The sequence below is a fragment of the Heterocephalus glaber genome, unplaced genomic scaffold, assembly GCF_053883595.1.
Source record: "Heterocephalus glaber isolate CG9 unplaced genomic scaffold, H.glaber_assembly_v1.0 deba00000676, whole genome shotgun sequence".
Lineage (NCBI taxonomy): Eukaryota > Metazoa > Chordata > Mammalia > Rodentia > Bathyergidae > Heterocephalus > Heterocephalus glaber.
In genome coordinates, this window is record NW_028258156.1 from 2,701,708 (window position 1) to 2,721,808 (window position 20,101).

A 20,101-nucleotide genomic window follows, 5' to 3' on the forward strand; every position below is an offset into this window, starting at 1 on the left:
TTGTGCGTTGGGCCCCTCCCTGGCACACCACATACCCCACTGTGAGAAGCTCAGCACTATGTTAGTTAGCAATTCTACTTAGATTAAGAACAGACAGGGGCTGGGGATGTAGCTCAGCAGCACAGCACCTGCCTGGCAAGTGCAAGGTCCTGAGTTTGAGCCCCAGTACCAAAAAGAAACCAAAAAAAACCCAAAAAGAGCAAGAACAGACAGGGTTTTTCTCTGAGAGCCTGTATTTTGCATAAAAGTAGATGAGGGAAAGAAGTTTAAGAGCTGTAGAACTGTTTCTACTAAGTGGGGAGGGGAGAAAAGGGAAGGGAAAAGGAAAAAAATGAGAAATGAAGGAAAAATGGAAACAAAGCTTTTGTAAATAAGGCGCGAGGGTTGAAGGGAGGGGAGGGGATTGGGAGAGAAAGAGGAATCAAGATATATCCTGTACAGGTACAAATGCCTTTTGATGAATGTGATCATTGTATATATATTTTTAATTGTACCAATAAAATTAATTGTTTAAAAAAGAGTTGTAAAACAGTTTTGCTTCTGAAAATAAATGAGTACCTAGCTCCCAGGTGCAAGCAGTTCTCTTTCACATCAACCTTCCTTTCTTATTTTTAAGTCATCACCATCTTGTAGCAAAACAAAACAAAACAAAAATGTTAAGCACTCATGGGGCAACACCTGTATCTTTATTACAGTTCAATTTAACATATAAAATCCAGCTTATATATCTGGATTGTGTTGCAGGATCTATTCAAGAAGTACACTATCCATGTTCCAAGTATAAAAGTCAGAATTTTAAGACACTGTAACAATATTACTGTTGCTTCATTGGGTGTTTAATTGATTGTAAGCTTTCACCGGGCATAAAAGCTATCTGTTGACTCCCAAAACTTCATAATGTAGTAAAGAAAAATACCAAGGAATTCTGTAGGCAGAATGTGGAATGGGTTGGGTAAAATACCGTGGTTAACAACAGTGAGATTACTTTGTGATGAATTGTATTGAAATAGACAAAGTGCCATTGATATTAAGAGGTACAAAGAAGACTTGAGGGTCATGGTGACATTCTACCTCTCAGCCAAGGTGAGCATAGGTGTTTGTTTTATTGCCTAAACACTTTCATATCCTCTGCTCATTGCACTGTTCATCAGCGTTGAAAAATGCAGCTAGGGCCAGGGCTTTAGCTCAGTGGTTCCAGTGCCTGCCTTGCAAACGCAAGGTCCCAAGTTCGCTCCCTGGTACCAACAAAAAGAAAAAGAAAAATGCAGCTGACAAAGTTTGCCAATAATACAAAAATGTATGCTCTTTAGATAGGAGATATTAGATTGTTTTGCATCTCAACATAACTATATGAGATATTAGATTGTACTAGAAGAAAACAACAAAGCTTTAATGTTACTAAATAAGTGTTGGAAGAATAGCTTTAAAATTTCCAAACTGAAACCAATTAAGAAAAATCAGAAGATCAGCAGATGTTGGTGGTGATCTTTCTCGTACTGCACTCCCCCCCCCAATTAAATCTGCTTAGCTGAGTGGGCTCCCCATGGGTGGAAAACAAGAGAGATCTTCTAAATTAGAAGAAATCTTGGAACTGAAGCTGTTGCATGGGTACAGGTCTATTCTATGTGTGGAAGAAATGGACCAGACTTCAAGGGGTCTTGACAGAAAAAGCTGGACAGTCATCTCATTGCTGCATAGCAAAAGGGAAGCTGTTGTGAGATTTGAGACTGGGACTCACCTGCCTCCAATCCCCTGCCCTGGGACCAAGCATCAGTCAAACCTTGCTTGACTGCCATGCTTCCTGACACTACACTACATCCTGTAAATGGCTCAGGTCGCTTACCCTTCCCCTATCCCCCGTTGTTCTTTCAGATTCATGACTGACGCCGCCCGCCGAGAACAGGAGTCCCTGAAGAAGAAGATTCAGCCAAAGCTCTCACTGACCTTGTCCAGCTCAGTGTCTCGAGGGAATGTGTCCACTCCTCCTCGCCACAGCAGTGGAAGCCTTACGCCCCCTGTGACCCCGCCCATCACCCCCTCTTCTTCATTCCGCAGCAGCACTCCGACAGGTGAGTGGCTTAGCTCTGTGAGAGGGGCAGAGACAGAAAGAGGTACACTGTGGGCACAGAAAATAACCAGATCCAGTACTTCTATGACCCTTCATTGGTCTCTCCACAGTGTGTTGATTCATTCAGCTGTAAATTATTGAAGAAATATTTATAGATTATTAATATGTATGTGACAGTGGCTTTAAAGGTATTTTGAGGCCTCTCTGTTATGTATGGATGAAGTAGTACAATGTCTTGGATTTGCTTAGGTCAGGCGAAGAAGTAGTTGAAACAAGATTGCTATGTGTTGGTTATTGTTGAAGTTGAACAATGGACATAGGTTGGTTCATTATAACATTCTCTCTGTTTTTGTTTATTTTTGAAATTTTTCATAAAATGATTACGAACAAAGCCACATTTAGTATGCCTCCTCCATGCAGACACTGAGCTACTATAGTGGACAGAAGGGTCCCTCTCTCTGTCTTATACCTAGTGCAAGATTTTGGCATCCTCTTAATGTGGAAGTGATTAAAAAAAATAAAATGGAAATCAGAGTTGAAAAATCAAAATATCAACCAAGCAGTGCATAAAGCTAAACTGCAGGATGAAGCTTGGCTCTGTGACAAGTGGGCTCCTTAGTATGTCTTCCTGAAATTGAACTTATTTCCCAAACTGTCCTTCTCAGCTCATGCCTCAGCTCAGGAAAGGAACAGACCGGAAGGCACCATGGGCTATGAGTTGAGCATGTGCAGATGCTCCTCCTCTTCTTAAGCCATAGAATTGCTAATGCTTCATGACAGGAGGGTATAAAGCCATAGAAGAGGCTGAGAAGGTCCCTTATGTCTTGCCTCAGAAGCAGGCAAAGATTTCCTTTCCCTCAGGTGGAATATAGACATTAATAAAATAAATACAGATGTAAATGTATCATTGACATCATGACTAGTGCTAGACAAAAGAACTCAGTGACCTGAGTGTCCCAGAAAGAAGCATCTGGCTAGGAAAGTCTTCCCTGGAAAGATGAGTATCAATCAAAGAAGGAAAGAAAGAAGCAATGTCACTGAGAAAGAAAGAGGGAAAGGAGGAATGCTGCAGCCAGGAAGAATAGTGTCTTGCAAGGCCCAGTGGCAGGAGAAGCCTGGCAGTCCCAGAGCAGGCCAGGTAGCCAGGTGTAGGAAGAGGCAGCAAGGCCTAGGACAGTAGTGGAGAGCCTATGGCACATGCCACAGTGAACTGTTTGGGTCATTGAAAGCTCTAAAAGGTTTGCCATCGCTGGCCTAGGACATCATGGTTCTTTTAGAGATTTCAGTCCATTCACAGTTACTTCAAAAACAGATCATGGTCATTCTTTTAGGGGATGAGTTGGTTCACTTGTGTCAGTCCTCTGTCCGTTTCCTGACAGAGGCCACACGTGTACTAATATTTTATTTTGTGAAGATTGACTTCCCAGAATCTTTAAGTAACATTTAATATGTAAATGTAGAGAATGAAAGAGAGCGTGGCTTTGAGAGTGTAGTGTAATGCTGCAGTCCTCCTTTCTGGATGTTTCTATATTTGTTCATATGGAATATGAATTGTTGGGGGCAGTCTCAAACTATTTTATACCTGAGGTAATGTGCCCTGACTCATGTCCAACACCAGATAACCAGACCTGCTCCAATTAGTAACAGGTACTTCCAAACTGCATGCAAATAAAGACAGTTTAAAGTGAGAGTTTATTAATTTTTCATGTAAGAATGTTTGGAAGAAATGGAATCATTTCCTGTCCTCAGACATAAAGAAACCTTTATGACACCTTGCCTATTTTAGCAGTTTCCCACTGAGAGAATTAATTTATGTTGTGGTAAAGATGTATCATTTTCAGTCTGTCAAGATCATTGGTAAGTTATTTGCTGCTTGGAGAACATTCCATGTAAACATCAAAAATTAGCAGAGGAAATGGTTTCTTAAACCCCTACCCTGTGCAGTTTTGATTGTGTACATTTTTCAATGTTCAGAATGTTATTTTACCTGTAGTTAGAGAGATCAGCTTATTTTGCTTGACTAATGTGGTTCCAGTCACTTTCTTTGCCAGGTTATAAATAATATTCCATATTTCTACCTCCTAAATCCATTCCCAAGTTCCATATTCAAGGTGTATTCCTGGGTCAGAAGAAACAAGTCCTCGTGTAGGAAATTTCATTTATAAAATATTTCTTAAGGTGTGCTTTCTTGACCGGCCTGAATCAGAGCTTAGCTTCAACCTAATATTTCTTACGCGTTCTTGGATTCAGTTCAGGTGTTTTGCAATTTCTATGAGAATCTTCTCATCTTTTTCATTTCCTAGCCTTATTTGTTTTGTTTTCTTTTCATGCAGAAAAAGAAAAAAGAAGGTATTCATTTAAGAAAATCTAAAATGGTTTAAAGCATGCACTAGTGAACTTTTTCTATAAAGGACCAGATAGTAAATGTCTCAGGCTTTGCAGGCTGTCAGATGTCTGTCACAGCCCCTCATCTCTGTTGCCATAGTGGGAGAGTAGCCATAGCACCCCTTGAACAAATGGGCATGGTGCCTTCTGTTAAAAGTCAGAATTTAGGTAAGATATTATTTGTAAAACCAGGCCAGGCATGGCCCACAGGTGACAGCTTTCCAACGCTCAGTGTAAACCACGGAGATGTGGAATTTAAAGACACACATGATTAAATTATTTAAAAATAAGGTATGGCAACTCCTTTAACAATAGGAATAGCTAAATTTCCATGGGGGAAAGGCAACAAATGTTTGTGGAGTGTTTACTCTGTGTACTTATTATATCCTTTATGTATTGTGTTGGTTTTAGTCCTAACATTAGCCCTGCTGGGACATTATTATTCCCATGTACAGATAAAGAAGTAGCTTGAATATGGTTAATTTGACACATCCCTGTGGTTTGTCTTTTCAAAGAACACGGTCTAGGAGCAGACATGGTGATGGATGCCTATAATCTCAGTTCTCAAGAGGCTGAGACAGAAGGGTTATAAGTTCAAGGCCAGCCTGGGGTATAAACAACACCCTATCACAAAACAAAAACAAAAAAAGGAACATAGTCTTTCCAGTACACTTACTCCATATTAACTGTTATCCCATTAATATCCTTCCAGAAGTTCTTGTTAGACATTCATCCATCTAACTGCATGAGTTACTATTGATTTGACACCTCCAAACTCTAAATACAAAAATATACAAAGGGACTGGAACTGTGATTCACTTTCATTCACAATAATTTCCACTCGCACCCCACTTGTACCCAGTTGTACTTAGCCAACTGGTTCTCTGAGTTTACTCCAGAGAACCAGTTCTTAAATATTCCATTTGCAAGCCAGTTGTGAAACTGTTGTCTTGAAATTGACCATGGTGAGCGTATTTACACCAGTGAAATTGAGAAGTGCCTCCTTTCAAGAATGTTCCTACTCTTCATTTTGCCATTATACCAGGGCTTTATCCTTTCAGTATTTACCAATCACCTACCAATAAATAAATAATGACCATTTAAAACAATACAGTGCTGCTGGGGATTTAGCTCAGTGGCACCACACCTGCCTTGCAAGCGCAGGGTCCTGAGCTCAATCCCTGGTACCAAGAAAAAAAATAAAACAATACAGTGCTGCTTGCTCCTGCTGCCTCTTGTGTCCCCTGTGGGTGAAGAGGAAAGAGGCCCCACCACTGCCACCAGCACTGACTGCCTTGCATGCCTTGCGCTGGAGAGGAGAGCAGCCAAACCACCAAATACTGGCTGGCTCTGTGCCTTGGTTCGCCTCAGCATAGAACAGCAGAGGTGACGACCAGAAGACTGAGCTGATTGAGAATGAGACCAACCCCCAGGAGAAGAGTTTCCCTCCAGGACTGAAGCATTACCCTACCACAGAAATTGGGTGAAAGAAAACCATGACAGAGGCTGGAGAGGGTGAGAGACAGAGAGATCCCCTGAGCAGCTCAGGCTCAAGCCAGAAAGATCACAGGGTCTGTATTTTGAGGTGGGGGGGCCAGGTTTGGTGGGTGTAAACTTTAAGAGTGAGGATCTGAAGGAGATGTCTACACTAAAGGCATAGATCTCTGTGCTCTGGTTAAGGGTGGTTTGTAAGTAGTTTTGGGGGTTTTCAGTATCCTGTTTATATTTGATGTCATTGTTGTCATTGACTTTACTACTACAGCCAAGATTGACATAGTGTTGTCAACTGGTTTCCTCTCTATGCCAATATCTGGATTGTCTGGAGGTCATAAATAATACTGCGGCTCATTCCTGAAGAACTGGGCACTGGACCAAAGAAGCTGTAATACCCAGCATAGAAAATAAACAGGAAAATAGAAATACAAAACAAGGCAACAGAATGTCTCCAGAAAATTTGCAACTCCCCCCAAACCAATACAGGGAGCATTGAGGATAAAGAAATCATAAGTCATGCAGCAGAAATGTCTGAAAAGGTATCAGTGTGAGCCAAAACAGTTCAATAAGGTGCTTGGTGAATTCAAAGAAGATCTAACTAAACAGATAATGACCCAAATGAAACAAATGATGAGCGAGTCTGGACAAGACACTTATAAAAATCTAGTGGAGCTAAAGAAAGAAATACAAAACATACATGCCCAGCATAGAATAGAATGAGAGTCCATAAAAAAAATTCCTGACAGAAATCCAGGACATTAAAAATATGAAGCCAGATATTGGCATACATAGAAAACCACTTGACAGCAAAAGAGACCAGTGTGAGGACAGAATGTCAGATCTAGAAGACAGGGATGTGATTAGTGATCAGTTAATGAAAAATACCTTTAAAAAGAACAAGAAAACATGAACAATGGATCCAGCAGCTGCTAGATGACTCAAAGATTAATATAAAAGTAACTAATTAATGAAAAATCAGAAGATAGCACAAAAGGCATTATTTACAGAAGTAATGAGAAAACTTTCCAGGCATGGAAAAAGAATTTAACATACAGATAAGTGAGGCACATAGAGCCTTAAATAGCCATGATTAGAAATACACCACTCCACACCACATAATAATTAAAATACCAGAAATCCAACACAAGAACAAAATCTTAAAAGCTGTTAGGGAAAAGCAGTGAATCATCAGAATTACAACAGACTTCTCAACTCAAACCTTTAAGGCAAGGAGAGCTTGGGATGAAGTGTTCCAAGTGCTAAAAGAAAACAACTTCCAACTTACATTGATATACCCTGCAAAATTATCTTTCAAAATTGATGAAGAAATAAGATATTTACATGATAAGGTGAAAGAAATTCATGACCACTAAACCAACACTCCAAAAAATTCTCAAGGGTATCCTAGAAAGCAGCAATGAAGCTAACTGACAAAAGATCCAGTAGAACGAATGCATCAGGTAAGAATAGCAATGAAGTAAAGGGGTAAGAAAGCAGAACAGCAACAAGTAAATAATACAATGATAGGAATAAGTCAGTATCTATCAATTATACTATCAATGTGAATGTACTCAATTCACACATCAAAGTAGACTAGTAGAATAGATCAAGAAACAAAATCCAGTGATATGATGTATATAAGAAACTCATCTAATATAAAAAGAAATTGATAGACTAAAATTCAGGGAATAGAAAACAATATTCCATGCTATGGGAACCCAAATTCAAATAATAGTAGCTATCCTGTTTTCAAAGTGGACTTCAAGCCAAAGCTAATCAAAAGAGACAAAGAAGGAGGGTACAGGGCTGGGGATTTAGCTCAGTGGTGCCACTGCCTACCTCGCAAGCGCAAGGTCCTGAGTTTGATTACTGGTACCAAAAAAAAAGAAAAGTAGGTTACATATAACTATTCAACAGGAGGAGTAACACTTATAAGCATATATGCATCAAACCACAGTGCACCCAACTTCATAAAGCAAACACTAATGGACATAATAGATCAAATAAACATAAATACAATTATACTGATGAACCTCAATACCCCACTATCACAAGAGAACAGGTCATTGAAACAAGAAGTTAACAAATAGAGGGGCCAGTGATTTAGCTCAGTGCTTCTGCTGCCTGCCTTGCAAGCGGAAGGACCTGAGTTCGATCTCTGGTACCCCCCCAAAAAAAACCCAGAGTTGAACCAAACCTTTGAACAAATGGACTTCATAGAAATCTGTAGAGTGTAGGGCTGGGGATTTAGCTCAGTGGTTCTGGCGCCTGCCTCGTGAGCACAAGGTCCTGAGTTCGATCTCCGGTACCAAAAAAATAAAAAGTAAAAAAAAAAAAAAAAAAAAAGAAATCTATAGAGTGTTCCACCCAACAACAGAATATACATTCCTTTTGGCCGCACATGGTACTTTCTCCAGAATAGATCACATACTAGCTAATAAAGCATGCTTATGTAAATCCAAAAGAATCACAGTTTTACCATGAATATTATCAAATCAGTGCAGTGAAACTAGAAATCAATAGCAAAAGAAACCACAAAACTATGCAAAAGTATAGAAGTTAAACAATGTATTCTTGACTAATCAATGGATCACAGAAGAAATTAAGGAAGAAGTAAGACACTTCCCAGAATTAAATGATAATACCAGTACAACATACCAGAACTTACGGGACACAATGAAAGCAGTCCTACAGGGGAAGTTTATAGTTGTGAATGTCCACATTAGAAAAACAGAACAATCCAAATCCAGAGCTTGCACAAAGAAGGAAATTATAAAGATAAGAGCAGAAATCAATGAAATGGAGACCAAAAAAAGTACAAAGAATCAATGAATTGAAGAGCTGATTCTTTGAAAGCATAAACAGAATAGTCAAACCCTTAGCCAGTCTTACCAAAAAAAGGAAAGACAAGACACCGATCAATGCAATTATAAATGAAAATGGTGAAACCACAATGAATACTTCCAAAATCCAGAAAATTTATTAACAACAACTTTACAAACCAACATGCCAAAAAATTGGAGAATCGGACAAATGGAGAGACTCCTAGCTACATATAAATTACCAAAACTGAATCAAGAAGGCTTAACAATCTTGAATAATCCAATAATAGACAATGAACTTAAAGCAGTAATTAAAAAAAAAAAGCCTACTAATTAAGAAAAACCTAGGACCTCATGTATTTAATGCCAAATTCTACAAGAGGTTCTGGGAAGATCTAGCACAGTATTTCTCAAGCTCTTCAATTAAATCAAGAAGGAAGGAATATTGCAAAAATCATTCTTGGGAGGCAGCATGACCCAGCTCCCAAAACCTGACAAGAATCCAACCAAAAAAGAGAACTATGGTCCAATTTCTGTAATTAATGTAGATGCAAAAATCCTCAACAAGATACTGGCAAACAGAATGCAATAAATCATCAAAAAGATCACATACCATGACCAAGTAGGGATGCAAAGACGGTTCAACATATACAATCAGTAAGTCATCACATAAACAAATCAGTCATATGATCATTTCATTAGACACAGAAAAAGCCTTTGACAAAATCCAGCATCCACTAATGATAAAAACCCTAAGGAAAATAGGAATAAAAAGACCTTGTCCCAATGTGATAAAAGCCATTTATAACCAATCTACTGCCACCACCATATTAAATAGGGAATAACTGAAAGCTTGAACTGAAAGCTTTCCCTCTAAAATTGTAACGACGAGGATGTTCACTATTGCCAGTCCTGTTCAACATAGTTCTCAAAACATTAGCCAGAGCAATCATGCAAGAGAAGGAAATAATAGGGATATGTATAGGAAAGGATGAAGTCAGTGTATTATTTCCTCTACTTATAAGACCCAACAAATTCCACCAAAAGACTCCTGAAATTAATAACCAAATTCAGCAATGTAGCAGGATACAAAATAAACACATAAAAATCAATAGCATTCTTATACACTAATAATGAAACTGAGAAAGAAATTAGGAAAACAATACTATTCACAGTAGCATGAAGAAAAATTAAATACTTAGAATTAACCTAACCAAGGAAATGAAAGCTCTCTACAATAAAAATTATATCACTCTGAAAAGAGAAATTGAAGAGGACATCAGAAAATGGAAAGATATCCCCTGTTCCTAGATAGGCAGAACCAATATAATCAAAATGAGTACTTTCAAAATTGATAGATATAACACAGTCTCAGTCAAAATACCAGTAATATTTCTCACAGATCTAGAGAAAACAACCCTAACATTTATATGGAACCAAAAGAGACTCAAATAGCAAAAGCAATTCTGGGTAACAAACACAAAGGTGGAGGCATCACAATACCAGATTTGAAGTTATGCTACAAAACTACTGTGATTTAAATAGCATGGTACTGACATAAAAACATGAATGTGAATTAATGGAACACAATAGAGGAAGCAGAAACAACCTCAGCCACATTCAGCAATTTGATCTTTGACAAAGGGCCCAAAGGCCTGCACCGGAGAAAAGAGTCTCTTTATTAAATGGTGCTGGGAAAATTGGATATTCACATGCAGAAGATTGAGTCTAGACCCATATGTCTTACCACATAATAAATTAAAATCAAAATGGATCACAGATCAAACCGAAACAATCTGCCCACAAATAAAAAAGGTAAAACTCTTGAAGACATAAGCATAGGCAAGAACTTTCTGAACAGAAGAACTCCAAGGCACAAGAAATAATACCAAGAATCAACAAATGGGACCATTTCTAATTTAAAAGCTTATGCAAAGCAAAAGAAGCAACCAACAAAGTAAAGAGACAACCTACAGAATGGGAAAATATTTTGCCACCTATCCCTTGGATAGAGGACTAATATCTAGAATATATAAAGAACATAAAAAATTAGACCTCAAAAAATTAGACCTCTCCCAAATAAAAGACCCAATCTAAAAAATGGATAGTTTAAATGAATAGACACTTTTCAGAAGTACAAATGGCAACACATGAAAAAATGTTCAACATCACTGGACATTAGAGAAATGTAAAATAAAACTACATTGAGGTACCATCTTACCCCAGAAAGAATGGCTGTCATCAAAAAGTCAAATAATAACAAATGCTGGGAAGGATGTGGAGAAAAAGGAACTCTATTACATTGTTAGAAATCAGTGTGAAAATTCCTCACAAAACTAAAAATAGAAATTCCATTTGACTCACCTAGATATCTTCCCAAAATAATTAAAGTCATACTACAGGGATACATACATATCCATGTTTATATCACCTCAATTTATAATAGCTAGATCTCAGAAACAGTGTATATGTCCATCGACAGATGAATGGATAAAGAAAATGTGGTATTTATACACAATGGAGTGCTGCTGTGCCATAAATAAAGATAAACTTGAGGCAAATGGATGTACCTTGAGACCATAATGTTAAAGGGAATAAATCATATACACAAGCTTAAATATTGCATGGTTTCTCTTATAGGAGAAACTTAAGAGCAAACAAACACACACGTGTGTGTGTGTGTATGTGCACACACATATAGAGAGAGAAAAAATTAGAGAAAGCAGAAAATAGATAAATAGGAAGTAGGGAGAAATTCAGATAATTCCCCAAATTATTCCATTGTTTCAAAATTATTTTAAGGTATATGCTTTTTTAAATTTGTACTACTAGGGGCCGAGGATTTAGCTTAGCGGCTTTGACGCCTGCTGCGCAAGCACAAGGACCTGAGTTCGATCCCCGGTACCAAAAATAAATAAATAAATAAATAAATTTATACTACTAATTTCTCTTTGTTCATTGAAAAGAAAATGCTGACCTTTCATTTGTTTGTTTCTTCTTTCTAAGAGTCTTTTTTGTCTGTGAATTGTACTCTTGAGTAACATTTTGGCCACTCTTTTTTTTTTTTGTACCGGGATCGAACTCAGGACCTTGCACTTGTGAGGCAGGCGGCGGCACCACTAGGCTAAATCCCCAGCCCTGGCCATTCTTTTAAGATCATGGTACATACTATTGTTATTCTCTTACTATTTTGTTATGAAATTTCATTTTATTTTTTCATAGAAGTAAGAAGAATGCTTTCTATATTGTATTAACATTTATTTGTATTACTAAATTTTAAAAAATTTTAAACTGCAAAATAAAAGAAAACCCATTAGAAAGTTTTGTAGCCACCCACAAAAACTTTGGCGGTCACTGAGTAATGATGTGAGAAGATTTTCACATTGTATTGTAAAGTGAAAACACTAGGTTACAAAACTATGTACAATATGGTGCTAATTTTATATTTTACTCCAAAAAGTTAACTATGGTTTCCATACTATGATAGGAGAACAAATATTTATTTTCTTCTTTTTTTCATATTTCCTAAAATAAGGCTATAGTCATCTTCTAGTTAAAATAACCTAGTCTAGTACGTATAATCAGAGGATATAGAACTACTGACCAAAAAAAAAAAAAGAGAGAGAGAGTTTAATGTATTTCTTCCCATCAAATTAATTTAACCTGGGCTGGGGTTAGGGATCATCCTATGTAAAAGGCCTAGGGTAACTTTTGCATCCATCATTAGGGAGCACATTGTCTGGTCATTGCCTATAGCTTAGTTAAGAAAGTAATTTCTTTCCTTCTCACCCTATTTGCCCACTGAAAGCCAGTGACTGTCAATCAGACTGAACATTGGCATCACCTGGGAAATTCTCCAAATTCCATCTGCCTAGGCTCCACCCCAGAGTCTCTGATTGGGTCGCAGGTGAGGCCTGGACATTTGGGAGCTTTTCAGAGCTCTCCGGGCTGGGTAATTCTAACCTACAGCCAGAATGGAAAAACCACTGTTTTAAAATATGCCCACTGTAGTGTTTCTTCCTGGCACAGGTCAACATATTACCACACTGTCTGGACAAAAGCCACTGCAGTCCAGTTTTTTGGACTCCAGAGATAAATCCAATGGGAATGAACAGATGCTCATGTGTGTCTTGATAGAGAAGCCATGGAAGGAGTTGGCTGTATTGCTGATTATAATAGTGCTGCATGGTATCTTCTGGAAAATAGTTAAGTACGTGTATATATTCTGGCCCATGTCAGGGAAAAGAATCAAATATTAAACCATAGAAAGGTACTCGAGGAAATTAAGCCATTTGGCTTGTTTTCTTGTTTAAACTATTAATGTAGGGCCAGGGATTTAGCTCAGTGGTTTCACTGCCTGCTGCGCAAGTGCAAGGACCTGAGTTCGATCCCCAGTACCAAAAAAAAAAAAAATTTTTTTAAATAATAATAAACTATTAATGCAAAATTTAACTTTCTAAACTTTTACTTCATATTCCTCATAGTAGAATCTTTGATATTTCTTTAGCTTTTATAATGTTATTCAAATTACAAAAATTTTCAGAAGTTACATATAGCAAATCATATCAAAAAGGAAAGTATTAATTTTCCTTGAGGATAAAAATTCCTCTGAAATACAGACTTATAGAACTGATAGTTTCCAAATGCCAAGCAAAATTCTATCTAAATGGAGTTGAAGTAGACTCTTCTCCCAAACCTTTCTTTCCAGAGAGCAAACTAAAATTAAATAGGCCTGGGCTGGGGATTTAGCTCAGTGGTTCCACCCAACCTGCCTCACGAGCATAAGGTCCTGAGTTCGATCCCCAGTACCAAAAATTTAAAAAATTAAATAGGCTTAATAAAGACAGAAGGCTTTGGAGGGAATACAGTCACCAACATAAAGTCTAACTAAACTAATATACCTTCCCATACCCACCCAAAAGAAGAGGGGAAAAGTGCAGAGAAAAGAAGCTTTTCCTATTTAATAGTGGAAAATAAGAAGAAAAAAGCAAAGTATTTCACGCTGATTGAATTTTGGAATCTACTTACAAATTCCGAGACTGTAGTTTGGTTTTCTAACAGGTTCTGCCCTAAATAGTTGGCTGTCTGGATAGTTCCTAGGAAACATTCCTAAATCTTCCTAAGAAAATGGTCTTGATTGATCCTTCCCTTTTCACAAAAATGCCCTGTTTGTAGCTGGAGAATAACAAGACTCAGTGCTCTGTTATCTGGCTTAAATTACATTTACAGCCACTGCAAAAGCTTTCTTACTTTGTTCCAGTCTTTATCCTCTCACCTACATTTTGGACTGAGTAGTAAAACTTTTATTCTGTTGCCTGACTGTCCTGGTCTAGTCTTATGGCCAGTTCTGCTTTCTCAACATCCTCAGAGTGGCTCCTGATTTTTAACCTGTACTTGAAAGCACTGGTAGAGTGAAGATGACAACAGTGAAATAGTGTTTCATTCATTTTATACAACTACTTTATACCACTTATAAGAAACCTTCCCCAACAAAACTTTTTTACATTAATAATCAAGTAAAATGATGATCTGTAATAATAGTGTCTTTATGGCGCACGAAACCATTCTCCTTCAAATGTAATTTGATCGCTGTTAACACTAGATAGGACAGAGCAAGCATTATTAACCCCATTTTAAAAACAAAGATGTTGAGACTCACTTAAATCAATCACTCAATTTCAGATGTTCCCAAATGGAGTAGCCACTGTTTAATGAAGCACTAGGATCTTTTCACTGGGCATACTTTATTGAACATATATTTTGTTACAATGTACAGTGCCAGGTATTAGGGATACAGAAAAACATAAAGCACAGCCCTCGTGAGTTAAAACTTTAATCTCTTAGTAAAAGCAGGATAAGACAGGTAGGAGAGACCGTGAACTCAGTGTACATACACTAGGTCTAACTTTAGCAGCACAGATGGTTAGTTAAGAGGTGATAGAGGTACACACAGGGTTATTCTCTCTGTGCTGTTTTCGTGCAGTTATAAGCTGTGTGTTCACCTTTATGAAATGTCTTCAATAATTGTAAGGCAAACGTAAATTCCAAAGGAGATGGAGTACCGTGATATTAGAGAGAAAGTGATTTGGGCAGTTTTACAGCCCATGATCATTGTATGATTATCAGCATAGGGAACAAGTGAGCAGACCTGGAAATGTTGGCTGAAGGTCGTGTGTAAATCTTGAGCATTCTAGGTGACCTTCTAGAACTGTGTGAGCACAGAGGGAAAAGTGGTGAGAATCCCTGATATATGAGGAGTCTGTAGTCAAGTCTTGGTTCTGCTGCTTGCGAGATAGATGGTCTTAAACTTTTCTAAGCCTCATTTTCCTCATCCGTACAGTGATAGAAATACCTACCTCATCATAAGGATTAATAAAATGAGGACAGACCTGAAGCCAGTGCTCGAGTAAACACCCTGTGTGCACCAGGACACCAGCTTAGCAGGCCCGCTCTGCTTCCAGACTCTGTACTAGTCAGTGGGCTGTGTGTTGAGAGCCACTGCCTGATGGTGGAGGACGTGGCTGCTCTTGCCAGGCTGCGTAGGGCTTCTTGCAGTAGCTTTGCAGCACTTTCAAAACAAAGGGTACATTTTTTGCTCTCAACTGAATTCTGCTCGTTTGGACAGACAGTGTTTCACCAGCCTGGCCACGACTACTTGTGCGTGTTTATTTTCAGTCTGTACTAACCTCAGAGAGGCTGATTCCAGGAATGTGCAGTACAGGTGGTGTCTGCTAATGACCTGCTCTGGACACGGGTACATTTTCCAGGGAAAGAGGGCCAGACCTTCTCCTTGTCAGAATGGATGCAGATGCTGTATCTAAAGAGCCTGTGTAACCCAAGAAAATCACAGACAATTGGGACTTCATCGAAACTAATAGTTTGTACTTTCAAGGACACTATCAAAAAACTGAGAAGACAGGGCTGGGGATTTAGCTCAGTGGTGCCGCCGCCTGAATTCGATCCCCAGTACCAAAAAAAAAAACAAAACAAAGCAAAAACACTGAGGCGACAAGCAACAGAATAGCAGAAAACCTTTTGCAAACCATATATCTGATAAAGATTTTATATATAAACTGGGTATATTGGTGCACTCTTGCAATCCTAGCTACTCCAGAGGCCAAGGGAGGGGAATTGCAAGTTCAGAGCCAGCCTGGGCAGCTTAGCAAGACTTTGTCTCAAAAGAAAAAAGGCTGGGGCCGGGGATTTAGCTCAGTGGTTCCAGTGCCTGCCTTGCAAGCACAAGGTCCCAAGTTCGATCCCCGGTACCAAAAAAAAAAAAAAAGAAAGAAAGAAAGAAAGAAAGAAAAAAGGCTAGGGATATAGCTTAGTGCTCCCTGGGTTCAATCCCTAGTACTCCTTACACACATATACAATATACACAAAAGGTCTCCTAACTAGAATATAGAAAGAATTCTTACAACTCAACAATGTTTTGACAACTTCATTTAAAAATGAAAATAAATAAATAAAATGACACTATTGATTATTATTAATTCAGGAGCATTTAAGATAGCCATTTTATAACCAGGGATGGTAGAGGTAGAGATTTAGCTGGTTAGTGATTTTTATATCCTCTTTTGTTGCTTTAGTAAAGGTAGCAATAACCCCCACAACTGTGGAAAATCAGTGCTCTGAAAGGGAACCTTGGGTGTTTCAGGCAGGTGCACACACTCACTAGCTCTTTCCCCTCTCTTGTTGAAGGATGTGTTCACTACACCCAGTAAGAAGAGGGGACTTTTGCTCCACCCACTTTGGGGTCTGTGTACATTGCAGATAGTCTTTAAGGTATGGAAGAGCTGAATATCTATCTCACTGATAAGATTTATATCGAGGTCTGAGGGCCATGTAAAGTGTATCCAAGGAGAGGAGGAGGCAGCAGAAGTTATTGTCCCTCCACCCAACTGAGAGGGAGAAACCAACAGAGGTCACATAGCTTCTTCAGGGCTACAAAATTAAGCAATGTTCGGTGCCTGCCTCCCTAGTGCAAGGTCCCGAGTTCGATCCCTGGTACCAAAAAAAAAAACACTAAGAAGTATTGACCTGGCAATTCCTCTCTATATTTACCCAAGTGGAATGAAATGTATGTCCACAAAAGACAGGTCAAGGGAGGTACATAGCATCTTTATTTACAGTAGCTCCAAAGTATTAAGTAGTCTATGCTCAGATAAGTAAATAAACAATTTGCATTACAGTACATGAAGTTCAAGTATGGGCACACCATCTATAGTGATAGAAACCAGATCGGTAATAGACTTGGGTATGGGGAGAGGCATAGACAAGAGAAACTTCTGGCCTGATGGATGCAACTTATATATTGACTTGATGTTAATATACATTTGTCAGGCTCACCAAAGTACACACTTAGAAGCTGTGCATTTTACCATAGGTAAATTTTATCTCACATTTAAAAAAATAAAAGATGATGGCCCAGGGAGAAATGAGGAACAGGAGGCTGTAATTTCCACTCCTTGAACTAGCAAATAGCATTTCCTCTGCTGTAAACAATCCATGTAGGAACAAAGGAAATAAATGTATACAGTAGTTTGAGTATGAAAATCTCAGGAATTTCCTCTCCATTGAAGAAAGACAGCAAGCAGAATCCATTATCCTCAGTTTTGTTAGCTGAGGAGCACTAAGAAAGTAGTAGCATGGACAAAGAAAACAACTACGTATTACAGAGGAGAGAGATTTTTTAAAAAGGAAGAGCTACTTGCCAAACTCTGTCTTTTGACACAATTAAGAATTGTTTAATGACTAAAAAATGTTTCATAGACTATCATAGCACCTGAGTCTTGCAATACCCAAAATGTTTTGCTTCCTATGAGATAAAAAGCACTTTGTTATATTGAGAATTGTAGAAGAAAGAAAACTAAACTTGCAAGTTTCAGCCCATGTCAGACACATCCTTTGAATCTAAGTGAACCCCAGACCTGGGATAGATGGCCCCATCCTGCCAACTTCTCTTTGGATTTAATCTCTGCAGTAACAGAAGGATATTGATAGCTTAACCAGTAATAAAAGTATTTTTTCAGTCTACTATTTTAACATTGCTTTTGTATTAATGTTCATGCAAAGTGATGCTACTATACTTAACTATTGGTGTTTAGTTATAAACCTAAATTTCATCTCAACTATTAACTGTTTTTTTGGGTTTTTTGGTTTTTGGTTTTTTAGGGGGTACTGGGGATTGAACTCAGGACCTTGCTCTTGTGAGGCAGGTGCAGTGCTGCTGAGCTAAATCCCCAGCCCTAACTGTATTATTGTTTAATCAAAACAAAAATATGTCCACTTGCCACTGGGTAGGATCTGAAGAGTTCTCTCCAAGAAGAGATAAGAATCTTAATTCAGCCCACTGACTAGATTCTTGACTCTCTTCACAGAAAAACAATTTCAGGATGCATAAGTGAGATATATAGACAAATTTTGTTAGGCAAAGTTAAAGAAGTATACAATCAGAGAAAACAGACTACTAGGCCCTCCAGAGAGAGGCACCCTGCATTCTGGCTTGGAGATATACATGTGTTCTTGGACATATTCTTTAACATAGGTGATGTAAGCTATTGTTGTTGTTGGTGGTGGTGGTGGTGGTGGGTTTTGTTTCTGAGACAGGTTGTGCTATGTACCCCAAGTTGACCTTGAACTTGAGGTGGTCCTCCTGCCTCAACCTCCCGAGTGCTGGGATTATAGATGTGTGCCACCACACCAAACTTGATCTAAGATATTTTGCTTAAAAACATTCTTTAAGCACTTTGAATCTGTTTCTTCATCTTAAAGTGAAGTTTCCTGCCCTTTACCTTATGAACTAGGTTAATTTATGGAGTTATAGTGTATTTAAAGAATTTGAGTGTAATAAGCCTGAAAGAAAAGTCAAATACATAAATAAGCCTAGGAAGTACAAACAAGCTTAGAAGGTAAAGATGTGGAGTACTGATACGAACAACCCTGAGTAACCTTATGTCCTAAAGTTGTAGTTTTCTTAAAAGTACGACTTTAAAATTACAGTTTTCCTTTGTCTCCCTTACTTCTCTCTTCATTTCTTCTATCCTCCCTTATACTATTAAGAATTCCCACTAGAAATCCGGAAGGCCTTTCTAGCCATGTTTCACCCAGTGCCTGGAAACACAGTCAAGCCTTTGGTCCTAGATCTGAGTTGCCTTTTCTTTTTCCCACCAGGAATCTGTGCACTGGCCAAAAACATATCCAGAAAGATCACAAGATAGAGTTGTTTTAAAGGTCGCATATTAAGACTGAACTACTCACCCCCCACCCCCCAAAAGAATGTCATCTTTTCAAGCCAAGGTCCAGAGCATATTCATATGCCAGCATCCATCACGGCACACTTCCCAGTAATTTCATTTGGAACCAAGTGCCAGAACTGAAATATGAGTGCTGGGTTGGAAGTCTGGGAAGTGAGGTGGAGTCTCCTGAAAACACGAACCAACAAACACACACTCGGTGCCTCCGTGCACCTAATGTGACGGTAGTGGAGGTTTAACACCTGATGAACTCACAGACCTGCCAAGTGTGTGTGCTTCCAAAGAATCCTTTTCTTCTCCCCCCAGCCCAACTGTCTAAAACACAGCCCATTAAAATCAGAGACGCCCTTTCATCTTTCTGGGTATCACTGCAGCAAACTTCATTTAAATGGCTTTTCCATGTGGCTCCCGTTTTAACAATAAAATGATCTCCGGGCACACCCAGCTGCACAGCGTTAAAAGAATCTACAGAAAAATGATAAAACTGTCACTAAGCTAATTTGGTTTTGCTAAAAAGACAATTGAAGTACAGAATCTCACTGCTCCTGTCCCAGGACTTTGTGCAGACTTCTTGGAAATGCACTGAAAAGGAAGTGGTATTTGACAGGAAGGGGGAAACTTAGGTTGCTGGAATCTTTCTGCTGCCAGGAATGAAAAGGTTTCTGGTTATGCACTTTTAGCACCTTACTAACAAACTTACATAACTCCTCTTTGGAAAACTGGATAGTCCCATTAATTTATATTCATCACCAATAAGTTGGGTTGAACTTATCAGATCAAAGATATATTTCATATTCCACTGTGCTGAATAAGTATTTTTAAAAACTGAACCAATTCTGGTATGAAAGAAAGCACATATATAAAACCAGCCATGAGAAATTGAAGTAGGATGGGGGACAAATATATGAATTTGACATTTCTTGATGCCATGATGTACTGTTTTCTGTCTTAATACCACAATTATTACATATTTTTCTTAAAAAGGCAGCCAACTTGTGCTGAGTCCAAAGACAAGTCACTCTCAGGGAAACTGAATACTTTTGAATAACATAACTAGTCAGTCTGTGCCACTGTCT

At 38.4% G+C, this 20,101-nt stretch overlaps 1 protein-coding gene across 1 annotated transcript in view; it reads left to right on the forward strand.

The window, feature by feature from the left end:
• The window catches only part of Jazf1 (JAZF zinc finger 1), a 348,619-nt gene that overhangs the window by 292,136 nt on the left and 36,382 nt on the right, over window positions 1-20,101 (forward strand). Inside the window, exon 3 of the mRNA XM_004839497.3 lies at window positions 1,873-2,069. Within this exon, the coding sequence (XP_004839554.1) occupies window positions 1,873-2,069 (197 nt within the window). The remainder of the gene's footprint in view (window positions 1-1,872; window positions 2,070-20,101) is intronic.